At 38.0% G+C, this 26,088-nt stretch overlaps 1 protein-coding gene across 4 annotated transcripts in view; it reads left to right on the forward strand.

The window, feature by feature from the left end:
* CPNE4 (copine IV) overlaps window positions 1–26,088 on the forward strand; it is a 510,039-nt gene that overhangs the window by 355,623 nt on the left and 128,328 nt on the right. For all 4 annotated transcript variants that reach the window (XM_011933669.1, XM_011933666.1, XM_011933667.1 and 1 more), the window contains 2 exons: window positions 8,572–8,655; window positions 16,064–16,153. In XM_011933669.1, the coding sequence (XP_011789059.1) occupies window positions 8,572–8,655; window positions 16,064–16,153 (174 nt within the window). The remainder of the gene's footprint in view (window positions 1–8,571; window positions 8,656–16,063; window positions 16,154–26,088) is intronic.

A 26,088-nucleotide genomic window follows, 5' to 3' on the forward strand; every position in this document is an offset into this window, starting at 1 on the left:
GTCATGCGTCATTCACTTCTGCTGCATTCTTTTGGTTGCAAGTGAGTCATGAGGCCAGTCCAGATTCTAGGACTCCACATTGTGTTAGGGCAGTGGCAAATTCATACTGTAGAAAAAGCATGTGGACTAGGAACTTGCGGTGGTCATGTTTACAAAATGCAATCTGTCACAAAATTTTTATGATAGAAATAGAATAAAATAATACAATTATTTCATGTCACAGCTGGAAAAATAGTTCCCAGATGCTCTCAAGGAGGACCCTTTACTAGCTTTTAGCATTAAACAATTTTGTAACTACCTACATGTTAGCAGTTAAAACTTACTGTATCTAGTTAAACTTATTGTATGACTAAAAGTCACTATAAAATAAATAATGCTCCTAATTTTTATTGTGTTAATGAATATCATGAAAGTAACTAGTTTCTACATACATTTAAAAAATTGAAGTATGAATATATATGAAAAATATGCTATATCCAATTCAGACAGTGGTTATAGGATGCATGGCTCTCCAGTCTCTTGGCAGTAACTCTGGTAGCCCCCAGGAGTCTACATACTTTAGGTAGAAAGCCACTGTCTAATCCAACTGCCTTATTTTATAGGTGAAAAATTTGAGGTTCAGAGATGTGATATGACTTACTGAAAGCCACATAGGCACACACACACAAAAATCAGTGCAAGACAGGGACTCAATCAGATTGCCTGACAAAATCTGAGTCTTTTGGAGCAGAGAGTTAATGAATAACAGGTGTTTGGTCTCAGAATATGGAAGACTTGGAAATGTTTTCATGTGTTTCAGGAAAGTAGGAAGCCAGAAAGAGGGGAGGTCAGGCAGTCCTCCAAGTGAGATGCATGGTCCCAAAACCTTTGCAGGGGAACCCATGAAGTCAATGCCATTTTCATAACAATGCTAAGACATAATTTTATTTATTCACTCTCATTCTCTCACACATGTAAAGTGAAGTTTTCCAGAGGCTACATGATGCCTAATATCACAAGAGATTGAATACAGCATAAATATGAGGATTCTGCTGCATTCTATTAAGCTAATCATTAAATCGGTTTGCAAAAATGTAAACTAATACCATTCTCACTATTTTTTAAGTTTGGAAAACATAATTATAATAATTATTTCCATTAAAATACTATTTTTGTTATGATGTAGTAGGTTTATTTTCTTATTTTTTAAACAATGTAACAAATATTTTAACAATTTAACAGCTTTATAATATGGCAAATATTAATACATACAACAAAACAAAGCTCTTGGGGATTCCCAATAATCTTTAAGAATGTAAAGGGTTCTTAAGACCAGAAGTTTGAGAACCCCTGTTATAGGGTATATGGAAAAGCACTAAGTACTTTTGCAAACCACAGTGACAGAGAAATGCACCATTCTTTTGGACAGAAATAGCCATTTTTAACTTGTCTTTCAGCAGACTAGCAATCACCTCCCCACTCTTCAATGAGAGCGAGTACATAAAATAGCTTAGGTTTGTGATAAATAACTTATTTATCTAATGTTAATGCAATTTACTTAGTAGAGAAAGGGACTTTCTTACTCGTAAAGCACATTTGTTACATTAGCAGCTAGTTGGCAATTAATCTAACAAGTAAGCAGAGGCAGAAATGTAATAATCACTTTAGAACATTCCAGCTGACAAAGGATTCATTCTCTTCCCGTTCTCGAGAAAGTACTCATATTGGTGCATTGGAACTAATTCCCACACTAGTGGTCTCCACATATGTGGTAGTAATCATTATAGACTGCATTTTCAGTGTTCCCATGATGCTAGTTTGATGGGGTGCAATATAAGTAAACAAATCTGTCTCTAAAGTAGAGGTTGGCAAACTTTTTAATAAAGGACTAGATGATAAATATTTTAGGTTTTGCAGGACGCATGATCTCTGTCCCCACTACTCAGCTCTGCCTTTGAAGCATGAAAACAACCATAGACAATACAAAAATGAATGAGTGTGGCAGTGTTCCAATAAAACTTTATTCACAAAAACAAACAGCCACATTTGGCTCATGTGCCATAGTTTGCTGACCCCTACTCTAAAACAATGTAAAATCTCTACCTGCTGTGATGTGATTTTACTATGTTTAAGTATGCCTGCTTGAAACTGTAATCTGATCTGCATTAATAATAGAAAATTATAATTATTGAGCATCTATTGTGCACCAAGTATCAGGTGTCTAACTTATATGATCCCCAAAACTCATAAGCATATTCCCAAAAGTTAGTATATTTATTTCCATTTTACAGATAAAGCATACTCAGATCAGACGTTTCCCAGAGTCACAAAATTAGTAAGCTATACAGCCTGGATATGCCTGCATCTTTCAGATATTTTATTCTAAGTCCAATGTTTTATTTTCAAGATCACTGTCATGGATATGCACTGCTTCCTAATTGCCTATCACCCTCTCACTTAGCTAAATTTCTTTTATATTGAACTAAAAAAGCAGAATAATATGGTCTCTGTGTTATTAAAGAATTTTACCACAGCACAACTTCAGTAAAACAGTCAATTCATTCATCTTTATTGAACTGAACTGTCCCAATGGCCATCTTAGTGCTAATAATCAAGTTTAAAAAGCTGAAAATTCCAAATTAAAGTGACCACACAATTAGACCCAGAGTTGTTGTTTTGAAGCTGTGAATTTCTGAATGTACACTTGAGATTTTGAGGAGCGTGTGAATTATTTCATTTCCATGAATCAGATGCCTTCTTAATAGTAATCATCTCTGATATTTGTGTAGTTTTTTACAAAATGCCTTCATGAATTTTTTTCTTCTATTGATAATCATCATAGGAGCCAACTTTTTTTTAATATTTCAACTTTCATTTCAGATTCAGGGGTTACAGGTGCAGGTTTGTTACATGAGTATATTGCATGACACTGTGGTTTGGAGTACAATTGATCTCATTACCCAGGTAGTAAGCATAGGACCCAATAGCTAGTTTTTCAGCCCTTGCTCTCCTCCCTCTCTCACTGCTCCAGTAGTCACCATTGTCCACTGTTCCCATCTTTATGTCCATGTGTACCCAATGTTTAGCTCTCAGAAGTGAGAACATGTGGTATTTGATTTTCTGTTGCTGTGCTAATTCCCTTAGGATAATGGCCTTCAGCTGCATCCAGTGTGTTATAGAAAACATTATTTTTTTTTGGCTGTATAGTATTCTATGGTATATAAGTGCCAAATTTTCTTTATTCAATTCGCTGTTGATTGGCACCTAGATTGATTATATGCCTTTGCTATTATGAATAGTGCTTTGATGAACATATGAGTGCATGTGTCTTTTTGGCAAAATGATTTCTTTTCCTTTGGGTATATACCAGTAATAGGATGGCTGGGTTGAATGGTAGTTCTGTTTTAAGTTCTTTAAGAAATCTCCAAACTGCTTTCCACAGTGGCTGAACTAATTTACATTCCCACAAACAGTATATAAGTGTTTCCTTTTCCCCATAGCCTCACCAACATCTGTTATTTTTTAACGTTTTAGTCATAGGTATTCTGACTGGTGTGAGATAGTATCTCATTGTGGTTTTGATTGGCTTTTCTCTCACGATCAGTGACATTGGGCATTTTTTCATATGTATGTTGACCACTTGCAGGTTGTCTTTTGAGAAGTGTCTGCTCATGTCCTTTGCCCAGTTTTTAACAGGGTTCTTTATTTGTTTATTTTTGCTTTTTGAATTGTATAAATTCCTTATAGATTCTGAATATTAGATCTTTGCCAGAGAAATAGTTTGATAATATCTTCTCCCACTCTATCTACCACTTGTTACTCTGTTAATAGTTTTTTTTCTAACTGTGCAGAAGCTCTTTAGTTTAATTAGGTCCCACTTGTCAATATTTTTTGTTGCAATTTTTTGTTGTTGCTTTTGAGGACTTACATAAATTCTTTGCCAAGGCCAACATCCAGAATGATATTTCATATGTTGTCTTCTAGGATTTCTATAATTTGAGGTCTTACATTTAAAGCTTTATTCAATTTTGAATTAATTTTTGTATATGGTGAAATGTAAGGGTCCAGTTTCATTCTTCTGCATATTGCTAGCCAGTTATCCCAGCATTATTTATTGAATAGGGAGTCCTTTCTTCATTTCTTATTTTTGTCAACTTTGTCAAAGAAGAGATGGCTGTAGGTATGTGGCTTTATTTCTGGATTCTCTATCCTGTTCCACTGGTCTTACGTGTCTGCTTTTGTCCCAGTATCATGCTTCTTTGGTTGTTGTAGCCTTATAGTACAGTTTGAAGTTGGGTAATGTGATGCCTCTGGCTGCTCTTTTTGCTTAGGAATACTTTGACGATTCAGGCTCTTTCTTGTTCTACATGAATTTTACAATAGCTTTTTCTAATTCTGTGAAAAACTATGTTTATAGTTTGATAAAAGTAGCATTGAATCTATAGATTGCTTTTGGCAGTATGGCCATTTTAACAATATTGATTCTTCCGATTCATAAGTATGGGATGTTTTTCCATTTGTTTGTGTCATCTATGACTTCTTTCACCAGTGTTTTGTAGTTCTCCTTGTAGAGATCTTTTACCTCTTTGGTTAGATGTATTCCTAGGCATTTCATTTTTTCTAGCTATTATAAATGGGATTGTGTTCTTGATGGAGCTCTCACCTTGCATAGAAATGCTACTGATTTTTGCACATTGACTTTGTATTCTGAAACTTTGCTGAATATCAGTTCTAGGAGTCTTTCGCCATAGTCTTTACGGTTTTCTAGATATAGAACTATATCATAAACAAAGAGAGACAGTTTGACTTCTTTTCCTTTTTGGATATCTTTTATTTCTTTCTCATGCCTGAGTGCTCTGGTGAGGACTTTCAGTACTATATTGAACAGGAATGGGGAGAGTCGACATACTTGTCTTGTTTCTGCTGTTAAGCAGAATGCTTCCAGCTTTTGCCCATTCAGTATGATGTTGGCTGTGGGTTTGTCATAGATGGCTCTTATTATTTTCAGGTATGTTCCTTCACTGCCTAGTTTGTTGAGGGTTTTTATCCTGAAGGGATTTGGATTTTCTCAAAACCTTTTTTCTACATCTATTGAGATGATCATATGGTTTTTGATATGTGTATGTTGAACCAACCTTGCTTCCCGGGAATAAAACATACTTGATTGTAATGGCTTAAATTTTGTTGTGCCACTGGATTTGGGTTGCTACTATTTTGTTGGGGATTTTTGCAGCTAACATTTTTTCAGTCCTCACCATGTAACAGGCACTAGACTCAACACTTCCCATGCACCAGCTCCTCTAATTCTCCTATGTCACTATCAGACAAAGGGTGATACTCCTTCCATTATGAATGGCAAACTAAGCCTTGGAGAAATTAAATATTTTGTCCACAGTTATTCAGATTATATGTGGTAGAGTTGAGATTTGAAAGCAGTGCTAAAGCCAGTATGCTGCAGATAGATTTTCAGCTACCTGAAGACAGAGGCCATACCTGACCTTCTTTCATTGACTTTTTTAGTATGCCCTCCTGACAATAACTTCATGCCTAATTCATTCATGGTATTTAAAAAGAATGTGAAATACAATAGAAAAAGCATTGTAATATACAACATGTAAAATAAACATACAACAAGCAAAAGAAATAGGGTACTAAGTTGTATATAGATCATGCTTGCAAATTTTTTTAAAAGAAAGACAGAAAAGTCTGTGAATAATCTAGAAACAGATTTGCCAAAATTCTATGGATCGTTATGGAATTATGGGTTCAATTATGGATTCTTTTTTCCTTCTTTTTATTTTTGTCATCTGTTTTCTATATTTTTCATTTTTAAATAAAAGTGATGGTAACAGAAGTTTTAAATTAACAGTAAAGAGGGAGAAATAATAAAGTTCTTACATTGTGATTTGCAGTTTTTAAGTATGAATCATAAAAACATCCCCCGAGGGACCAACGATCTATTTAAAGAGGCAAAGCATGAAGTTACAAGAGGAGCCCAAGGGCACATAGGAACAAGCTACTGTAGCCCACATCCATAGGGAGACGGAGAAGAGAGGGAGGTTTTGACATTTTTAGATGCATGTAGAAACAGAAACCAGCCTAAGGGGCAAATGTCTTGAGTAAATGCATAGAGGTGGGAATCAGCTAGAAGTGTGTCTGAGAGAGAAATGGGCCATTTTGGGGGAGAGGCAATGTTTGAAGGACAAGATTATGACAAAAACCACCATTTTGACAAGATGAAGGCTGTGGTAATCTGATACCTTCAGAAATAGAGTAGTAGGGGATGTTCCAGACTCTGGGTGTTGTGGAGCATGGTGTTTGGTTCCTGGCTGCATGGGAAGGAAAACATAGGGGAAGATAGTTATTTGCACTTCTCATCTCCTCTTTCTAAGATATCCTACAAAGTTTCTAGACTGACATTCTTCACTGCAGAGCCAACTATATTACTTTAAATCCTTCAATAATTCCCACTGCCTCTCCAGGCCAATGCAAAGACTTCACATGAGCATTTAAGGCCCTTCACTTCACGGGGCCAACTTTGCCAGCATTGTCTCCAGTTCCTCCCCTATGCTTCCTTAGGCTATTGTCTCATTAAATTGCTTGGGGTATCCTCCTCTATGTCTGTTAAAAATTCATCACCTTCCCTCTCTTCCCTCAATACTCCTTGTACCTTCATTCATTAATTCATTCGCTCATTTACTCATTTATACCTAGCCCTGGATTATATTTATTTATATACTTTTCTTACCAGCAATCTAGATGGTACTTTGGAAGACAGAGATCAGGTTCTATCTGTCCTTATATCTCAACATCAAGCGCAAAAGCTCCATGATCAGTATAAGTCCTACAAATGTTTTGCTGAGCTGAAGACTAGGATGATTGGTAAAGACATTGATAGTAAGGAAAAATTTAGAAGTAGAGACCAAATGAAGGAAAATAATGAGTTTGACTCTGACTTGCTCAACTTTTAGGAATAATAAGTGACTTTTAGGGCAAATATGGACTTAATTCTACTTTGCTAAAGTCTAGATTTCTGGAAAAAAATTACCTGGTGAAATTCATAGTAAAAGTGTGATGGTGATGAATAAGGTTTTTGCTCAGACAGCCTCCTATTCTATACCACGTATCCATTCACTTATTTATATATGTATTCATTCATTCAATAAACAATATGTACTACTAAAATCTAGACACTATGGAAAATGCTGAGGAAATAGTAGAAATGTGAAGGAAAATAAAACTTCTCCTCTTTGAGAATTTATAATCTACTGGGGGTAAAAATCAAGTTTTTAAAAGAGATAGAGATAGGTTCCATTTCCAACAATGAAGCGTTTATTTATTTTACATGATTCTCTCACTAAAAACAAATATAAACACTAGAAAAGACACAAGAGACATGTGTTTGAGAGTCCTGAGGCCGTGTAGATTTGAGGGGCCAAGAAACTGGACAGAAGAGAAACCCAGGAAGGTGTTTAAGACATTCTGTGCAGATTTTCCACTCAAGGGAATTCCTCAAGGCTGATTCCTAAAGTAGTGTGGATAGAAAGGCTAGGAAGCCTAGTTTTAAAAAAATAGCTACTAAGAAACAGAAACTGAGCAGAGCTTTTGGTGGTCTAATGGGACTGGGGAGAAAAACTGAAGTTCAGGGCTATTGAGAGAGCAAGGGATAAAGACTCATAGATGCATCAGAGAAGAGAAGTAGTCCAACAGTCTTAGTGGCTTATCATCTCAAGGCATTCACTAATTAGCAAAAACAACATAGAGAGAAACTGAACAAAAACCTAGAGCTAAGGAATTATGAAAATAAACAGAGCATTTGAGGCTCTCACAAATAAAAATTGGCATTGAAGACTTGTCAAGGAAGAACATCTCTCGTGAACACAGGTTTTCAGTTAGGGTCCTTTGAGGACTATACCCAAGGAGTAAAGGGAATCAGAAATGGATTGGGGCCTTAAAGACATTTGAAGAAACTCAGCCTCTAAATAGCTTAATCCTAATTGGATTCAGGAGACTTCTCCCATTATAGTCACTTGCTAGAAGCTAAAGACTCATGTAAAAACCTTCATAATCTTCATTACACATTGTCTACTATTTAATAAAAACTTAACAAGCATACCAAGAGGTGGAACCAAGAAAGAGACAATAAAAACAGACCTATAGGTGATCCAGACATTGTAGTCATTACATAGGCATTAAAATAACTATAATGAACCTGTTTAAGACAACAGATACAGTGATTTTCAAAGAACTGGAATTTGAATTGATGTTTGAAGAATACCTTGAATTTCAACTAACCAAGTACTGACTTTACAAAGAACTTAGTTTTTGGATGCAATTCATTCTAGCCAAGGGTGGATCACAGGGATGAGGAACAAAGGAAGAAAGGGTGAGGCACATCATCACAGGTAAAGAGAAGAGAGTTTGGGTAGAATTGAGCAGGAAGAGAGGACAAGCATGGCCTCCCTTCCACATATAAACAATAGAAAATCAAGAGGGTTTTCCTATTAATATTGATTAAATATTCCTGATTGATCAGGACTAGATCAAATGCAGGAGGAAAAACAACAACTCATTGATGTTCATCTATTTTAGGATTTCTTCAGTAAATCTGACCCATTTCTGGAAATTTTTCGTATGAATGATGATGCAACCCAGCAGTTGGTGCACCGAACTGAGGTAAGAAGAGTCATCTTCAGCTATGCCATCTTATCTCCTAAGATGATAAATTGACCTGTTTTGAGAAACTTTTCTTTCTTTCTTTTTTTGTTTTTTTGAGATAGAGTCTCACTGTGTCACCCAGGCTGGAGTGCAGTGGCGCAATCTCAGCTCACTGCAACCTCTGCCTCCCAGCTTCAAACAATTCTCTGCCTCAGCCTCCTGAGTAGCTGGGATTACAGGTACCTGCCACCATGCCCAGCTAATTTTTGTATTTTTGGTAGAGACAGGGTTTCAGCATCTTGGCCAGGCTGGTCTTGAACTCCTGACCTCGTGATCCACCTGCCTCAGCCTCCCAAAGTGCTGGGATTACAGGCATGAGCCACCACACCTGGCCTCCTTTTATTTCTTAATGTCTGTAGATACACACTCAGACCTGAAATCTTCAATGTCCTCAAGAAAATTCTGTCATTTTCAGCTCTTTTTTTCACTTTTAATCCTTAATTTAGTTGTCAAAAGAACCTCTCTAACCCCAATTTCTATTGTTAACTTTCAAAACAGACAATTAGCAACTTACTCATAATAAAAGTATAAATACTAGCTAACATTTAATGAGGTTGTTTGGATGTCTAGGTGCCAAGAATTAGACTGTTATTTACATGCATAATTTTATTTCTCATAAAAATTCCTTACACATGATGATGATGATGACCCCCATTTTACAGTTGAAGAAACTGAACTTTAAGGAGGTTAAGTCACTTACCCAGATCTAACACCTAGCACCTGAGGTTTCAATTGAGGTTGACTCTGAGCTTCATGGTAATTTGGGAAGTCAAACTTCCTCCCCAGGGAAAGTACATACAGTGGACTGATGTCAGTCCTACCACATGAACACCTGACCTTTCCTAGCAGTCACTTAGTCTAGCTGTATCTCCTTCTCACTCTTCCTCTTCTTTCTCCAAGTGGCCCAACTTTATCTCTTATTGCCCTACCCCCTACTACCCACTACCACACACACATTCAACAACTAACCACAATCTCCATTTTTCGTTTTATTTTACTTGTAAGCCAGTTCAAGAGGGATTTTGTAGGAGTGAGGTACATTGATAAGAAGGGAGTGATATACTTATGCTGAATGACTTGGAGCTGAGAGAAGACCCAGTTATGTTTGCATAGCAGTTGCAGGGTGAAAAAAGAAGAAACCCCCATGACTTTCATAAGGTGATGGTGTGGTTGCTATGTCCCCACAACATCACTTTGGAAATCCAGTTTCCTGAAGTAACAGAGTTGCAGGTGTTGTTAGGGGAATGTTTCATGTCATTGTTATGGCAGACAAAAATTAAATAGTCTTGGATGGGCTAGTTGTGGATATCATCTGATACAAAGTTGATATCTAATAAAATGTGTTTAATAAAAGAATAAACATATAAATGCTGTTAAATATAAATAGTATGTCTATTGAATGCTATAGAACAATGTAATTCTTTGGAACTTAATCCCTGAAGAATAAATTGAGGTACAGCTAGCACAGTTGCCCTGAGTGGCATCTCATCACCATCACCAAAAGAGGTCTTTCACCCATTAAGTTTCCCTAGGTGAAACAAACTTACTTTGAGGGAAGTGGAGCAAGATGGCCAAATAGAAGCCTCCACGAATCATCCTCTAATCATCCTTCCCATAGGAAGACCAAATTAAACAACTCTCCACACACACACACAAAGCACCTTCATAAGAACCAAACATCAGGTGAATGACCACAGTACTTGGTTTTAACATCATATCATTGAAAGAGACACTGAAGAGGGTAGGAAAGACAGTCTTGAATTGCTGATACCACTCCTCCCTCATCCCCTTGGCAGTGGCTGCGTGGTGCAGATAGAGCAACTGTGTGCTTGGGGAAGAGAGTGCAGTGATTATGGGAGCTTGCACTGGAACTTAGTGCTGCTCCGTCACAGCAGAAAGCAATACTGGGCATAACTCATCCTGTGCCCATGGAGGAAGAATTTAAACCAGTCCTAGCCAGGGGGAATCACTCATCCCAGGAGTGGAAAGCTGAGTTTTGGCAAGCCTTGCCACTGCAGGCTGAAGGGCTCTGGGGTCCTAAATAAACTTGAAAGGCAGTCTAAGCCACAAATACTGCAATTTCTGGGCAAGTACTGGTGCTCTGCTGGACTCATAGCCAGTGGGCTTATGCAACCTAGTTAGACACCAGCCAAAGTCACCAAGGGAATACCTGCACCACCCTTCAGGTGCATGCATCACCAAGGAATGTGTGCCCCACACCCTAGGCAGTGCAGCACACAGCTCCAGGAGACACTCCTTCCTCGCACTCGACGAGAGGAGAGGAAAGTGTAAATAGAACTTTGTCTTGCAACTTGGATACCACCTCAGCCACAATAGAATAGGGCACCAGGCAGAGTCCTGAGGTCCCCATTCCAGGCCCTAGCTCCCAGCTGACATTTCTAGACAAACCTCAGGCCAGAAGGAAGCCTACTGCCTTGAAGGGAAGCAGGATTCATTACCTTCTGACTAAAAATCTCTTGGGTCTCGAATAATCAGCAATTGTAGCCGGGCTGTACTCGCCATGGGGCCTTGGATGAAACACAGAGACATGGTGGCTTTAGATGTGATGCAGTGCATTCCCAGCTATGGTGGCTACTGGGGGAGATTCTTTCTGCTTGAGCAAAGGACAGTGACAAGGAAAGGGGACTTCGTTTTGCAACTTTGCTACCAGCTCAGCCACAGTGAGGTAGAGCAGCAATTGGGCTCTTGGGGGTCCCCGATTAAGGGCTTTGGCTCTTGGATAGCATTTCTGGACCTGCTTTGGGTAAGAGAGGAGTCCACTTCCCTGAAGAGAGAGTCCTAGGACTGGCAGCATTCACCACAAGCTGACTAATGAATACTTGGGCCTTGAGTGAATGTTGGTGGTAGGCAGGCAGTACTTGCTGTGGTCCTAGCTTGGTGGTGGCCAAGGAAGAGGCTCCTCTCCTTGTGGAAAGGGGAGGGAAGAGCGGGAAAAATTTTGTCTTATGGCTTGGGTACTAGCTCAACCACAGTAGAATAGAGCACGAGGTGGAGTCCTAAGGTTTCCAACTCCAAGCTCTGGCTCCCATATGGCATTTCTGGACCTGCCTGGGACTGGGAGCAACTCACTATCCTGAAGGGAAGGACACAGCCTGGCTGACTTTGCCATCTGATTATAGAGTACTAGAGCCTTCTGTGAACATAGGTGGTAGCCAAGCAGTGGTTACCCCAGGCCTTGGGTGAGAGTCAGTACTATGCTGGCTTCACATCTGACCCAGTGCAGTCCAGTGGTGGCAGCCACAGGGGTGCTTGTGTCACCTCACCTTCAACTCCAGGCAGCTCATTACAGACAGACTCCATTTGTTTGGGAGAAAGTAAAGGAAGAGGAGAAGGGTTTCCACCTGGTAATCCAGGGAATTCTTCCAGATCTTATCCAAGACCACCACTGTACCTCTACAAGTCTGAAAAAGCCCAGCATCACTGAGCTTGGGATGCTCCCTAATGCAGATACAGTCACAGTGACAAAAAGAGACCATGACACCCAAATCCCTTTGAATACCTGGAAAGCCTTCCCAAGAAGGATGAGCACGAACAAGCCCAGACTGCAAAGACTACAATAAATATATAAATCTTCAATATCCAGATATACTGGTGAACGTCTACAAGCATCAAGACCATCCGCAAAAACATGCCCTCAAAAAACAAACTAAATAAGGCACCAGAGACCAATCCTGGAACAAAAGAGTTATGTGACCTTTCAGATAGAGAATTCAAAATAGCTATTTTGAGGAAACTTGATGAAATTTAAGATAACACAGAGAAGGAATTCAGAAGACTATCCAATAAATGTAACAAAGACATTGAAATAATTGTAAGAAATCAAGCAGAAATTCTGGAGTTGAAAAATGCAAATGACCTACTATATAAGGCATCAGACTCTCTTAACAGCAGAACTGATCAAGCAGAAGAAAGAATTAGTGAGCTTGAAGACAGGCTATTTGAAAATACACAGTCAGAAGAGATAAGAGAAAAAAGAATTTTTTAAAATGAAGCATGCCTACACGATCAAGAAAACAGCCTCAAAAGGGAAAATCTAAGAGTTATTGGCCATAAAGAATAAGGAGAAAAAGAGATAAGGGTAGAAAGTTTATTCAAAGGGATAAGAGAGAACTTACCAAACTTAGAGAAAGATATCAACATTCAAGCACAAGGTTATAGAACACCAAATAGATATAACCAAAATAAGATGACTTCAAGACAGTTAATAATCAAACCCCCAAGCTCTAAAGAAAATATCCTAAAAGGAATGTGAGAAAAGAAAAGCAAATTACGTACAATACAGCTGTAATACATCTGACAACAGAATTCTCAGTAGAAACCTTAAAGACCAGGGGAGAGTAGTGTAACATATTTAAAGTGCTGAAGGAAAAAGTATCCTAGAATAGCATATCCAGCAAAAATATTCTTCAATTATGAAGAAGATATAAAGATTTCCCTAGAAAAACAAAATCTGAGGGATTTCATTAACACCAGAACTGTAAAGGGAATTCTTCAATCTGGAACAACACTACATTAATGAGCAGTAAGAAATCATCAACTCACTGGTAATAGCAAATACACAGAAAAACACAGAATATTATAATGCTGTAATTGTGGTGTGTAAACTACCAACATTTTGAGTAGATAGGGTAAAAGATAAACTGGTCACAAGTTTATAGCAGCACAATTTGCAATTCCAAAAATATAGAACCAGCCCAAATGTCTATCAATCAATGAGTGGATAAAGAAATTGTGGTATTTATATACCATGGAATACTACTTAGCCATAAAAAGGAATGAAATAATGGCATTCACAGCAACCTGGATGAAATTGGAGATTATTATTCTAAGTGAAGTAACTCAGGAATGGAAAACCAAGCATTTTATGTTCTCACTTATAAGTGGTAGCTAAGCTAAGATACAAAGGAATAAGAATGATCCATGGGCTTTGCGGACCCAGGGAAAAGGATGAGAGGGGGTTGAGTGATAAAAGACTGCAAACTGAGTGCAGCGTATACTACTCAGTTGAGTGCACCAAAATCTCACAAATCACCACTGAAGAACTTCCTCATGTAACCAAATACCACCTACCCTCAAAAACCTATAGAAATAAAAAATTAAAAAATAAAATGCATTTCTGTGGGGAAAATAAGATATAACAATCCCTTAGAAAGAAAGTATAATGAAATACTTTTATTTTTCTATTTACTTTCTTTCTATGAAAGAAAATTAAAAAAATTAACTACAACAACTTTTCAAGACATAGTCATTAAAATAATATACAAAAAAGAAAAAGTTAAAAAGCTGGGGGACAAAGTTAAAGTGTAGAGCTTTTATTAATTTTTTCTTTGTTTGTTAGTTTGTCTGTTTCTTTATGCAATCAGTGTTGAGTTGTTGTCAGTTTAAATTAATGGTTTTTGGTATGCAATCTTCAAGAGATCCATCTCACATGCAAGGTCTCCTGATGCATATAGGCTCAAAATAAAGGGGTGGAGGAAAATTTACCAAGCAAATGGAAAACAAAACAAAACAAAAAAAAGCAGGGGTTGCAATCCTAATTTCCAACAAAACAGACTTTAAACCAACAAAGATAAAAAAAGTCAAAGAAAGCCATTACATAATGGTAAAAAGTGTAATTCAGCAAGAAGAGCTAACTGTTCTAAATATGTGTGCACCTAGATTCATATAGCAAGTTTTTACAGATCTTCAAAGAGACTTAGGCCCCCACACAATAACAGTGGGAGACTTTAACACCTCACAGACAATATTAATAAATTATAAATCCATATAAAGTTGGGAAATTTATATTAACCCAAATAATTTTTTACCTAATTCTTCTTCTTGCTGTCGCTTTAATCATCTTAAGGGTACTAGGACACATGACAAAGTCACATAGAAACATTATTTCTCCACTTCAATGCATTAGAAGAAATTTAACAATGAGTCTAAGATCTAGTTATATTAAGGAATCTGGTAGAAGAGGGAATCATGTATAAAATAATTATGTCATTTGGATAGATAATTAATTAAAAAAATAATTCTAGGCCAGGCGCTGTGGCTCACGCCTGTAATCCCAGCACTTTGGGAGGCCGAGGTGGGCGGATCACCTGAGGTCAGGAGTTCAAGACCAGCCTGACCAACATGGAGAAACCCCATCTCTACCAAAATACAAAATTAGCTGGGTGTGGTGGAGCATGCCTGTAATCCCAGCTACTTGGGAGGCTGAGGCAGGAGAATCACTTGAACCCAGGAGGCAGAGGTTGCAGTGAGCCGAGATAGCACCATTGCACTACAGCCTGGGCAACAAGAGCAAAACTCCATCTCAAAAAAAAAAAAATCTAAGACTTCCACTAACTAAAGACTTCCTAGGTAGAAAAATCAATATGACAGAATTCCATTTAACTTTATTTGGATATCCCCTAGAGCAGTGGTTCTGAAACTTTGTGCCTCAGAATCACCTAGAAGACCCACCTCCAGAGTGTCTGTCAGTAGTTCTGGGTGAGGACTAGAAATTTCTGTTTTTAAGAAGTTTTCAGGTGATGCAGGAACCACACTTTGGGAACCCCTGCCCTCGAGTACACAGTACAATGCTAGGCACAGAGCAGCTACTCGTACATTCTGAACCAAATTGAATTATCTGAACCATAGCGATGGCAAGATAAGATTTGACTCATATAGATTCTTAGGCCAGGATTAGCCAAGTTTGTGATTAGTAAAGTGGTTTTAAAAGGGTTTTCCTATGTTATAGACATAGTTTATAATCTTAAGATCTGCCTTGTCGTGCCTTTCCAGGATATTCTAATTGAGTTGGTGATAAGCTAGTTTAAGTATGGTCCTGGGATTTTTCTTCTAGAAACTTCTCTTCTGACTTGCAATCTGATGTGACTCAAGGTCACAGATTACCAGACCATCCAATTATTTAGCAGCAGAATTGTCTTGCTATATCCTTCACCCCGCTAAAAGTCTTTACCTTTGCTGACCCCAAGAGAAGAGAATTTATACCGCAAGACTGACAGTCCTACAGAACTGAGAATTCTTCATCAATGGGCAGAGACAGCCCTATCCTTAATTTCAACCCCTTTTGATATAGAAGGGATCATTCTCAGCATCCACATGCTGGGAAATATTATTGGCATTATTCATGAAACAACAGCCAAGATGGTGACCACAGGAGTTCTGCTCATAATGACCTGCTTAGTGGGTACCCTTAAAAGATTTACTACATCAAGTTTTTATTAAGGCACCTCTTCCAGGCTATTGCTCTTTTCATATGCATCACAATGGTTTCTCAAGTAGTTTTAATGTGGAAATGCAAAAATGTCAAGCATTTCTCCCCCACTCATCACTCCTCTCTTTCTTTTCCCAGGTTGTGATGAATAACTTAAGCCCAGCCTGGAAATCATTCAAAGTGTCCGTAAATTCTCTATGCAGCGGAGACCCAGACCGCCGGCTGAAGGTCAGAAATCTGTGTCCAAGAAATGTGATTTTTTAAAAAAAATGTATTTAATCCTCCTCTTTCTTTTCGAAATAGTATTGGCAAACCCCAAATTTTCTTTACAATGTACCCAACCCTCTCATCTTTTAGCATCTTAATGGAAGAAACAAGGGCTATTTCTTCTGCTAGGGCCATTGAAGCTCATGTGAAAGCCCAAAATAAATTCCAATTGTGTTATATCAAGAGGTAAAACCCATGTCTTCTGAAAGACAAAACCATGACAATAAATTCAGGGTATAAATGACAGTTATTAAAATGAAAATGGTGTCATATCAATTATCTACTGTTACATAACAGAATAATACAAAATTTATTAGAACAAGAAGCATTTATTTAGCTTATGATTCTGGGCACTGGCAAGTTGGGCTGAACTAATCTAGGTGGCTCTTCTGTTGGTCTTGCCTGGACTTTCTCAGGCATTTGTGATCAGCTCTACCCAAGAGGAGGGTGGTTCTGCTTCTGGGGGTTGGCTGGCTGTCGTCTGGAATGAGAGGAGGGGTGGGGCCATATGGCTCTCATCATCCCCAGGCCAGCTTGGACTAACACACACAGTGAACTTAGGGTTCTAAGAATGCAAGAACAGAACCCCATAAGACCTCTTTAGGGCCTAGGCTCAGAACTCACACTTCCTCCACAGTCTAGGTCAAAGCAAGTCACATGGTCAATACAGACTTAAAGGGTGAGGAGACAGACTACATCTCTTGGTAGCAGAAGCTCCAAAGTATCGTGGCCACTTTTTCAATCTATCACAAAGGCTTTTTGAGCACCTTGGGAATGTAAAAGTTGGAAGAAAATATGCATTCAGAATCACCAAAGGAAGACAATAGGCTGAATGCCAGAAGTAGATTTCAGGAGATGTTTTTTATAGTCCATGCTCTGGCCTTTCTTCTACCGTGAAAGTCTAGAAGTTCCTTGTTGTCAATAACCCAGAGTTGATTCAACCAATTAAGGATAACTAAGCAAATTTATTGTCGACTTGTGCCTATAAACTAAAAAGCCAATTGATTAATGTTCAGTGAAAAACACAACCATCAACCAGACCCGGCAGTCATATCAGCTTCTCAAGGGCATTTTCTTGTGGGCAAACCACGGAGAAGACAATCATCAGAATGTTGCTGTGATTGCCTGAAATCAGAACTGGGTAACTGAGACAGTTAATGGCTTCATTCACTGAAAACCAGGAGTGCCCACCTCCACTGTCCATCAGGCAGAGTAAACATTCATGTTGACTTTTCAGGGGAACTAATCCCCTGGAAAGTGTTAGCTGGACGCTGAGGATGTTTGCCTTAGTAGCTTTACATTTTCCTCATTACTTTTGCCCTACAAACCTTCTGACAGATACAATTTTTTGATTCATCGATGTGCTCAGTCAGGTTAGAATCCCATCTGATTGGTTAATTCCAAGTTCTTTAAGGTGGCTTTATATTCTTTGCTTAAACCCATTCTGTATGAGCTTTGCAGTTGAACTCTTAGCAGACATGTTCACTTCCATGTTCTTGAGGAGCAACTCAGAGTTGCACCTGATATCTCTGTAAGAACCGAGATATTCAAGCCTCAACCCCACTGGAAACCTTCAATTCAAAATCAGGATTCCTGGCTATTTGGTCCTTCATGTGGAAGCTCCTATGCAGAATGGTCAAGAGCTGTGACTTCAGGCATAGGATGGCAGTTGTCACTTACACTTTGAGTAGTACCCTCCTACTCCCAGAGAGGTAAATGACCCTCTCTGGCCAGAAATAAAATAATACCTCTTTTAGCCATATATCAGCTTTTTATGAGGAGTCATTAAATGGATAAAAGGAGAAGGTCATCTGTAATTGAATTTTAAAAATGCAGAAAAGGAACACTTTGTCACTTTGTGAGTGCTCTGCTGCCTGTAGAGAAATAAGTGGGAGCTAAGGAAATAGATGACTGATTGATAGATGATAGATAGATGATAGAGGAAAGAGAGGAAGAAAGAATGTGAGAAGGAAGAATAGAGGAAAAGAAGGAAAAAAAGAAGAAAGAAAGGAGAAAGGAAGGGAGTGGGGAGAGAAGGATCAGGGTTTTTCCACATGTGCACTATTGATGTTTGGATTTTGCTGCGGGGAGCTGTCCTGTGCCTGTAGGATCCTTAACAGCAACCCTAGCTAGTAGATGCCAGTTGTATTCCACCCTCTGGCACATACACACTCACACACCTTGCTTCCTGTGTCAGTCTGACAATCAAAAGTGTATTCAGACATTGCCAAATGTTCTCTAGAGGGTAAAATCACTTCCAGATAAGAACCACTGGTATAGTACCTCAAATGTATTATACATTAGAGTCACCTGGGAGCCTTGTTAAAATCCTCAAGAACCTATGAAAATGTTTAATTTCTTTCAAAATCAGAAGAAGAGAATCAACATGTAAGATTAACTAAAATATTCTACTTTTTTTTTTTCTTGCATCAGAAAGCAACCAACTTTTTAAGGTCCATGAAAATCTGTTGTGTTAAGAGGGGCCCATGAAGGCAAAAGTGCCTAGGGTCAGTGAAAGTCACACTGTGTTCCTATCTCAAACATCATATCATCTCATCAGAAAACACTTCAGTATGTATTGCTAACAGATAATAAATCTTTCCATTAATAAAACTACAAAACATTACTCTTAAGAATACTAACTATACTTCCGTAATGCCACCAAATATTCTGCCATTGTTTATTTTTGCCAGAGTCTCTCATTTATTAAACAATTGTTTATATTTTTTGTTTTTAAGTGAATGTTTAAACAAGGTCTAAGCACTACATTTGACTGAGAGGTCTCTGAAGCCTCCTTTAATCAGTTCGTTCTCACTCCTCTTTTTTTCCCCCTTGTAATTTACTTAGTGAAGAAACCAGGCTGGTTTGTCCCATAGCATTTCTCACATTCTGTGTTTCCTATAAATGCATATTTGGAACTTTGTCAGATTTCAGGGTCTGTTTTCTGGTAAGAATGCCCCGGTATTATTAAGAATTTATGGATTTTTGATGTATTTCAGTGTTTCCATCTATTTCAGTTATTATACTTCCTTTGAAATCTTAAGTTGTCCCATATTTGGCCAATAAAAACTTCTTCAAGTTGGCTCTTGAATTCTTTTGATATAAACTTAGTAATGCTTAATAACATCCTTGCTTTCTGGAATGAATTTTTGAACTAAATTAATTTTGAAATTTTATAATTCCTTTTCTTCATTATATATATATATTTCTATGGATGCAGAGCCATATTTTAATGTTTCTTGAAATCATCCCTCTCCATAGTTAGACCTATATAGCACATAGAACAGTCAGGTTCATTTGTTTCACTTTGTTTTCAATTTTTAGATATTTTTTTCAAATTTAATTTTGCCTTATAATTGTATTAAATGTTTACATGGTTCCAAAGTCAAAACTGCAGAACAGGGCATATTCAGAAAAGATTAACTTCCATTCCTGTCTCTTCTACCTTTTACCTTCATTTTGTAGCATATTTTTGTATACTACGTTTTATAGCATATTTTAATACCTGGTAGAGTTAACCATATCTAATTCTGTATTTCTTGCCTTCTTAAGGATTTTTCTGGATATTTTACCAGTTTTTTTCCATTGAGCTTTATAAACAACTTATCTAATACCAGAAGAAAACCCAAAACTTGATAATATTTTATTGAGATTGCATTTAACTTGTGAATTAGGCAGAATTTTCTCTTTATAATATTGAGTTTTCCTATCCTAGAATATGGCATGTGTTTTCATTTATTCAAGTCTCCTTTCGTGTTTTGCAGGCGTGCTTAATGTTTTTTCTCTTATTTTCTATGTACCTCTTAGAACCTCTGACTGTTATTTGCATATATGAAGGTCATCGAATTTTTTCTTAAACTAGTTTAAGAGAACTTAAATTTGTTATCTTATTGTTTATAGTAATTTTCCCACTAATTTTGCTTTTTTCCTCTCCTCTCCTCTCCTCTTCTCTCCTCTACTCTCCTCTCCTTTCCTTTCCTTTCCTTTCCTTTTGAGACGGAGTCTTGCTCTGTCACCCAGGCTGGAGTGCAGTGGCATGATCTAGGCTTGCTACAACCTCTGCCTCCCAGCTGCAGGTGATTTCCCTGCCATGGCCTCCTGAGTAGCTATGATTACAGGCGTGTGCCACCACGCCCAGCTAATTTTTATATTTTTAGTAGAGATGGGGTTTCACCATGTTGGCCAGGTTGGTCTCAAACACCTGACCGTAAGTGATCTGCCCACCTCGGCCTCCCAAAGTGCTGGGATTACAGGCGTGAACCACCGTGCCCAGCCTGTTTTTTCCCAAATATATAATCATACTACTTGAAAATGGAGATAGTTTTTATCCTTACCCCTTTTTTTCTTCTAATACCCTCAACGTGATAGATGGCAGTGGAGGTAGAGGGCCTCCTTGTCTTATTCATGAACATAGTAGAAAATTCTATAGTGTTTCCCCATCAATTCTGGCAGAGATTAATTTTTTTGTAGAGACAGAGTCTTGCTATGTTGCCCAGGCTGGTCTCAAACTCCTGGGCTCAAGCAGCCCTCTCCCTCAGCCTCCTAAAGTGCTGGGATTACATGTGGGAGCCAATGCATCTGGCTGGGATTCATTTATTCATGTAACTCTGAAGGTATCACACACTCAGTGCTTTCTCAGTCATGTGTACTGAGCCCTAAATACCTATGATATTCAATACAATTAAATACCTTAAATATTCAGATAATGTTTTTACCGGTTATCATAACCCAAGAGATAACACCACAACATGCTAAAATGTCTTCTCAACTGTATAAAAGGCATTACACTACTACTTTCTATGGCATCCTAGACATGCCATATTCTAGGATAGGAAGACTCAATATACATTATTTCTACAGCATATTAGAGTTTATAAAGCCCTTATCAAAATCATAATTTCATTTACTTCTAACCACATTGTAAGGTAGGTTCCATTTTCTTCATTTTACAGATAAGGAAACTGAGACTCAAAAACCCATGCTGTTAAATGTCAAATTCAATGTTGTTTTGATCAGATTGCACTGCCTCTATTTTATTGTGTTATATTTATTAGAAAATAAATCATCCTGATAAGCATATTTCTTGACCTTTTCAACCAGAATGATTTGTTTACCATTATTCTAATATTTAACAGAAGTAAGATTTGTCTTTATGTAACATTTCATAAAGTCTGAGACACTAAAGGAAAGTCTTTCAATAAAACTATAACACAATGTTACTTAACAATGTATGATTTATAAGAAAATATGTACCTCTTAGATTCTAGGAACTATGGCATTAACCACTTTCTTTGATTTGATCAACATATTGTTAATACCCAGAACATATTCTTTAGGAGGCAATGCTGATGTTCAGAATAGATTCTTCCAGAGGGTGTTCTTAGAGAAGAAAAGGGTGAGAGGGCACTGTCAGCAAGTATTTACTCATAACCCAATTATGCCTAGCACTGTGGAAAACTGTCATGCCAGAACAGTCTTGACAAACACCATATAAGCACCCTGAGGCCATTTAATCACATGCATTCTAGGGCTGTTTTCTATCTCTTTCTCTAATTTCCAAACCACACAAGTAATATGGATACTTTCCCCTATACAAAATTCATCAGGCATTCTCAGAGTATAGTTGATAAGAGCTATTTGCCTTGAAGGAGAAACTAAGGTGAGAGCATCAGTTGTTCTGGATCACTTTGCCCCCATGCCTTATGTAGGAGATAGGCTGAGGCCATGGTACAGTAAAGGAAATGGCAGAAGAGGAGGAGAAGCAGGTAGCCAAAGTCAAAGTAGAAGTGAGTAAGACCCAGGAACCCACTAAGGGGTGAAAGGAGGCCCAAATACAAGTCTAAAGCAACCCCTCAATGACATTTCACCCACAATTCACCTCGCTTATTCTTTGTGCCCCCTGTCTTAGGCTGCCATGCCTGGCTGATTTAAAAGAGCCATGTTCTTGAGTTGCCTTCTGACACCCCCAAAGTTGGATTCCTGGCCAATCAGGAAAGTGCTCTGTTAAATCAGAATCCCACACTCAGTGGTCCTGGAGACTTCATTTTCACAATTTACATAAAAAATGCTGGTTCAGGCCATTTGCCAAACACGCATTGAGAAATACTGTCTTTTTTTTTTTTTTTTTTTTACTTTAAGTTTTTAGGAGACATGTGCAAAACGTGTAGGTTTGTTACATAGGTATACATGGGCCATGGTAGTTTGCTGCATTTATCAACCTGTCATCTAGGTTTTAAGCCCCGTATGCATTAGGTATTTGTCCTGATGCTATCCCTCCCCTTGCCTCCCACCCCCTCACAGGTCCCAGTGTATGATGTTCCCCTCCTTGTGTCCATGTCTTCTCATTGTTCCACTCCCACTTATGAGTGAGAACATGTGGTGTTTGGTTTTCTGTTCCTGTGTTAGTTTGCTGAGAATGATGGCTTCCAACTTCATCCATGTCCCTGTAAAGGACATGAACTCATTCTTCTTTATGACTGCATAGTATTCCACGGTATATACATGCCCCATTTTCTTTACCCAGTCTATCACTGATGAGCATTTGGGTTGGGTCTGTGTCTTTGCTATTGTAAATAGTGCTGTGATAAACATACATGTGCATGTGTCTTTACAGTAGAATGATTTATAACCCTTTGGGTATATACCGGTAATGGGATTGCTGAGTCAAATGGTGTTTCTGGTTCTAGATCCTTGAGGAAATACCACACTATCTTCCACAATGGTTGAACTAATTTACACTCCCACCAACAGAGTAAAAGTGTTCCTATTTCTCCAAGCCTCACCACCATCTGTTGTTTCCTGACTTTTTAATAATCAACATTCTAACTGGTGTGAGATGGTACCTCATTGTGGTTTTGATTTGCATTTCTCTAATGACCAGTGATGATGAGCTTTTTTTCATGTGTTTCGTGGCTGCTTAAATGCCTTCTTTGGAGAAATGTCTGTTCATATCCTTCACCCACTTTTTGATGGGATTGTTTTTTCTTGTAAATTTGTTTAAGTTCCTTATAGGTTCCAGATATTAGATCTTTGTCAGATGAATAGATTGCAAAAAGAGAAATACTGTCTTTCTACTGATCCTCCAAACCTAGCTGACCTACTACAGGTACCACCCTAATGTAGTTCAGCACTGTTTCTGATGCCTTACTGTGAGGCTGAGTGTATATGTATATGTGTATATGTATGGGTACATTCTGTTCTTCCTCCTATAAGAAATCCTTAACAGCTGTCTTTTGATTACATCCAATTATTCATATCTTTCTCATTTCATGTGTGACCAGGCCAACTTCAATTGAAATTGTATTTTCTCCACAAATTCACTGTCTTTGCTTCGGCTTCTCTGAGTCAGACTGACACACTACTGCCAAATGGATTTGAGTTCATTCACAGACTTTGCCTTGGAACTTCTCCCTTTATTCCCAGCCTCATGTGACTCTTAACCCCTGGGTCCCTACTTGCCTCTTATTTTGCCTCTGATCTTTTATAATTAATTGCATGTTTGTTTTCTTTCTGTTTCATGCTGATTTTTTTCTAGCAAACCTTCTAGTTCTTACTGCTTGGAAAGGAAAGGACAAGTTCCAACCCCCAGATCTGAATCCTTGGCGTTGGCCCCAATTCAGCCCCATTAATTCCCCCAAATGGCTTTAATCACTATATACAAATCACATAAATATTTCATGATTATTGGTGCAAAACACAGGCAGAGGAACTGAGGAGTCCACTGCTATGTTCAGTATTGTTGGAAACACCTGCAACAAAGAACCTGGCATTTTTAGGCAATTGAAAGCAATTTCACCTTCCTCTCTATATGCCTTATATTTGTAATGGGAAAAACATCCTTGGATGGCTCATAGTCCTCTTGAGTTTTCTTTAGATCTGGTCAGATTCAAGTGCTTTCTTTATGGCCTTCTGGACTCAAGAGCTGCTGGTTTTGTGCCTGTCAATAGTTCATTCTTCTAAATGTCCTGGAATTCACCTGATTGCAGACTCATGGAGGTGTCTCTATATTGGATCAACCATAGCACAGGAATTCTTGAGTCCACTTAACTAAATGGCACCCCTGAGTACAACAGGCTGCCTCTACTGAAATCGGAAATCAATACTGCAGCATAAAAAAGCAGTAGCCAGCTCAAATAGTGTTAAATCATGCAGGAATCAAGGAGATTTCTGAATTGAGAGAAAAATTACATATTCTCTCAACTTTAATAATTCTTTCTTTTCATTAATATTATCATCTTATATTACAGATAAGGAAATTAAGAATCTGTGTTTTAGCAAATTGCTTATAATTACAGAGCTTAATTTGTACAGCTTTAGTTTAAACCTGGGTCTCTCCTGCTCTATAATCTCTGCTCTTCACTATTTAAAAAACAGTTAATATTTACTGAGCACTTACCAGGTACCAGATACTATGATGGGCACCTTAATTAAATTTTCTCGTTGAACTCTGTAATTATTCTAGGTTAAGCAAAGCCGCAGTAACAAAGAGACCCCATGTAGTAGAAGTTAATTTCTTGCTCACATAACAATCAAAGGTAAAACTTTCATATCAATGTTTACCTCTCCTTCACGAAGTAATTCAGTAACTCAGGTTGCTTCTATCTTGTGGCTCATCCATATCTTAGGGACTTATTTTTGTTTGCATCCAACAGGCAAAAGGGAAAAAAATGTGAAGAAATCTCTCTCTAAAAGTTTTAGCTGAAAACAACATCTAGTATTGTTCCCTATATTCCAATGAGTAGAACTCAGTCACATCGCCACAGTAAATGGCAAGAGAAACCATGAAATGTGGCCTAGTAGGATGCCTAGAAATAGAAGGAAACAGATTTTTGGTGAATTGGCTGGCTCTTCCACAGGGAGACACTCTTATTATCCTCACTTTGCAAATGGGAAAACTGAGACTAATAAAGATTAAATAACTAGCCTAAATTCACAGAACTAGTCAGTGGCATTGAAAGGATAAGTCTTTATGACTCTGGAACCTAAACTCCATACAAGAACCTAAAGTCCAATGAAAACTTCTGTAATGATGGAAATATTCTGTATCTGCACTGTTCAAAAGAGTAGCCACTACCCACATGTGGCCAAAGCAGTTCTTTCCCAACCTCTCCTTTCTCTTCAAGCCTCCTTCTTATTTTCAGTCCTCCCATTTTGATATCCCGTTCCCTTTTCTTCAAAAAACATTATCCTTCCCATCCACCAAGGAGAAAATTCTGCCCCTTCATGTGTCAAGCCTCTGCCACTAATGGGACCTCTCCTCTGTCCAGTCTTTAGTGACTCCAAATTGGAAGAAATGGGCTCTTCTACAAAGGGGGGTCAACACTAGATGCTTCAATGTCAAAATAACTTTTTCATTAGTGAAAATCAGATCTGATTTCCTCACTATCTAAAAAGAGAGCCTACCTTTTCAAAGCAAGTGCTAGTTTGTTTGTTTGTTTGTTTGTTTTTTTCAAGAAACCATATAAACTGATCTTACATAAAAAAGAACCTTGGGAGTTAGTGTTTCAGTGGGGAAAACAGAAAAGTTCTAGACAAAGATGTTGGTAATCGTTGCAATACAATATGAATATCCTTAATGCCACAGAGTTGTCAATTAAAAATAAATGGCAAATTTTATGTTATGTATCTTTTACCACAATAAAAATTAAATTTAGAAAAAGACTTCTTAATCCAGTCTGTCACAGATTAAGAAGTCTTTTTCTAAATTTAATTTTTATTGTGGTAAAAGATACATAACATAAAATTTGCCATTTACACCATGGAATACTATGCAGCCATAAAAAAGGATGAGTTTGCATCCTTTGTAAGGACATGGATGCAGCTGGAAACCATCATTCTTAGCAAACTATCACAAGAAGAGAAAACCAAACACTGCATGTTCTCGCTCATAGGTGGGA

Source organism: Colobus angolensis, unplaced genomic scaffold (genome assembly GCF_000951035.1).
Source record: "Colobus angolensis palliatus isolate OR3802 unplaced genomic scaffold, Cang.pa_1.0 Scaffold129, whole genome shotgun sequence".
NCBI lineage: Eukaryota > Metazoa > Chordata > Mammalia > Primates > Cercopithecidae > Colobus > Colobus angolensis.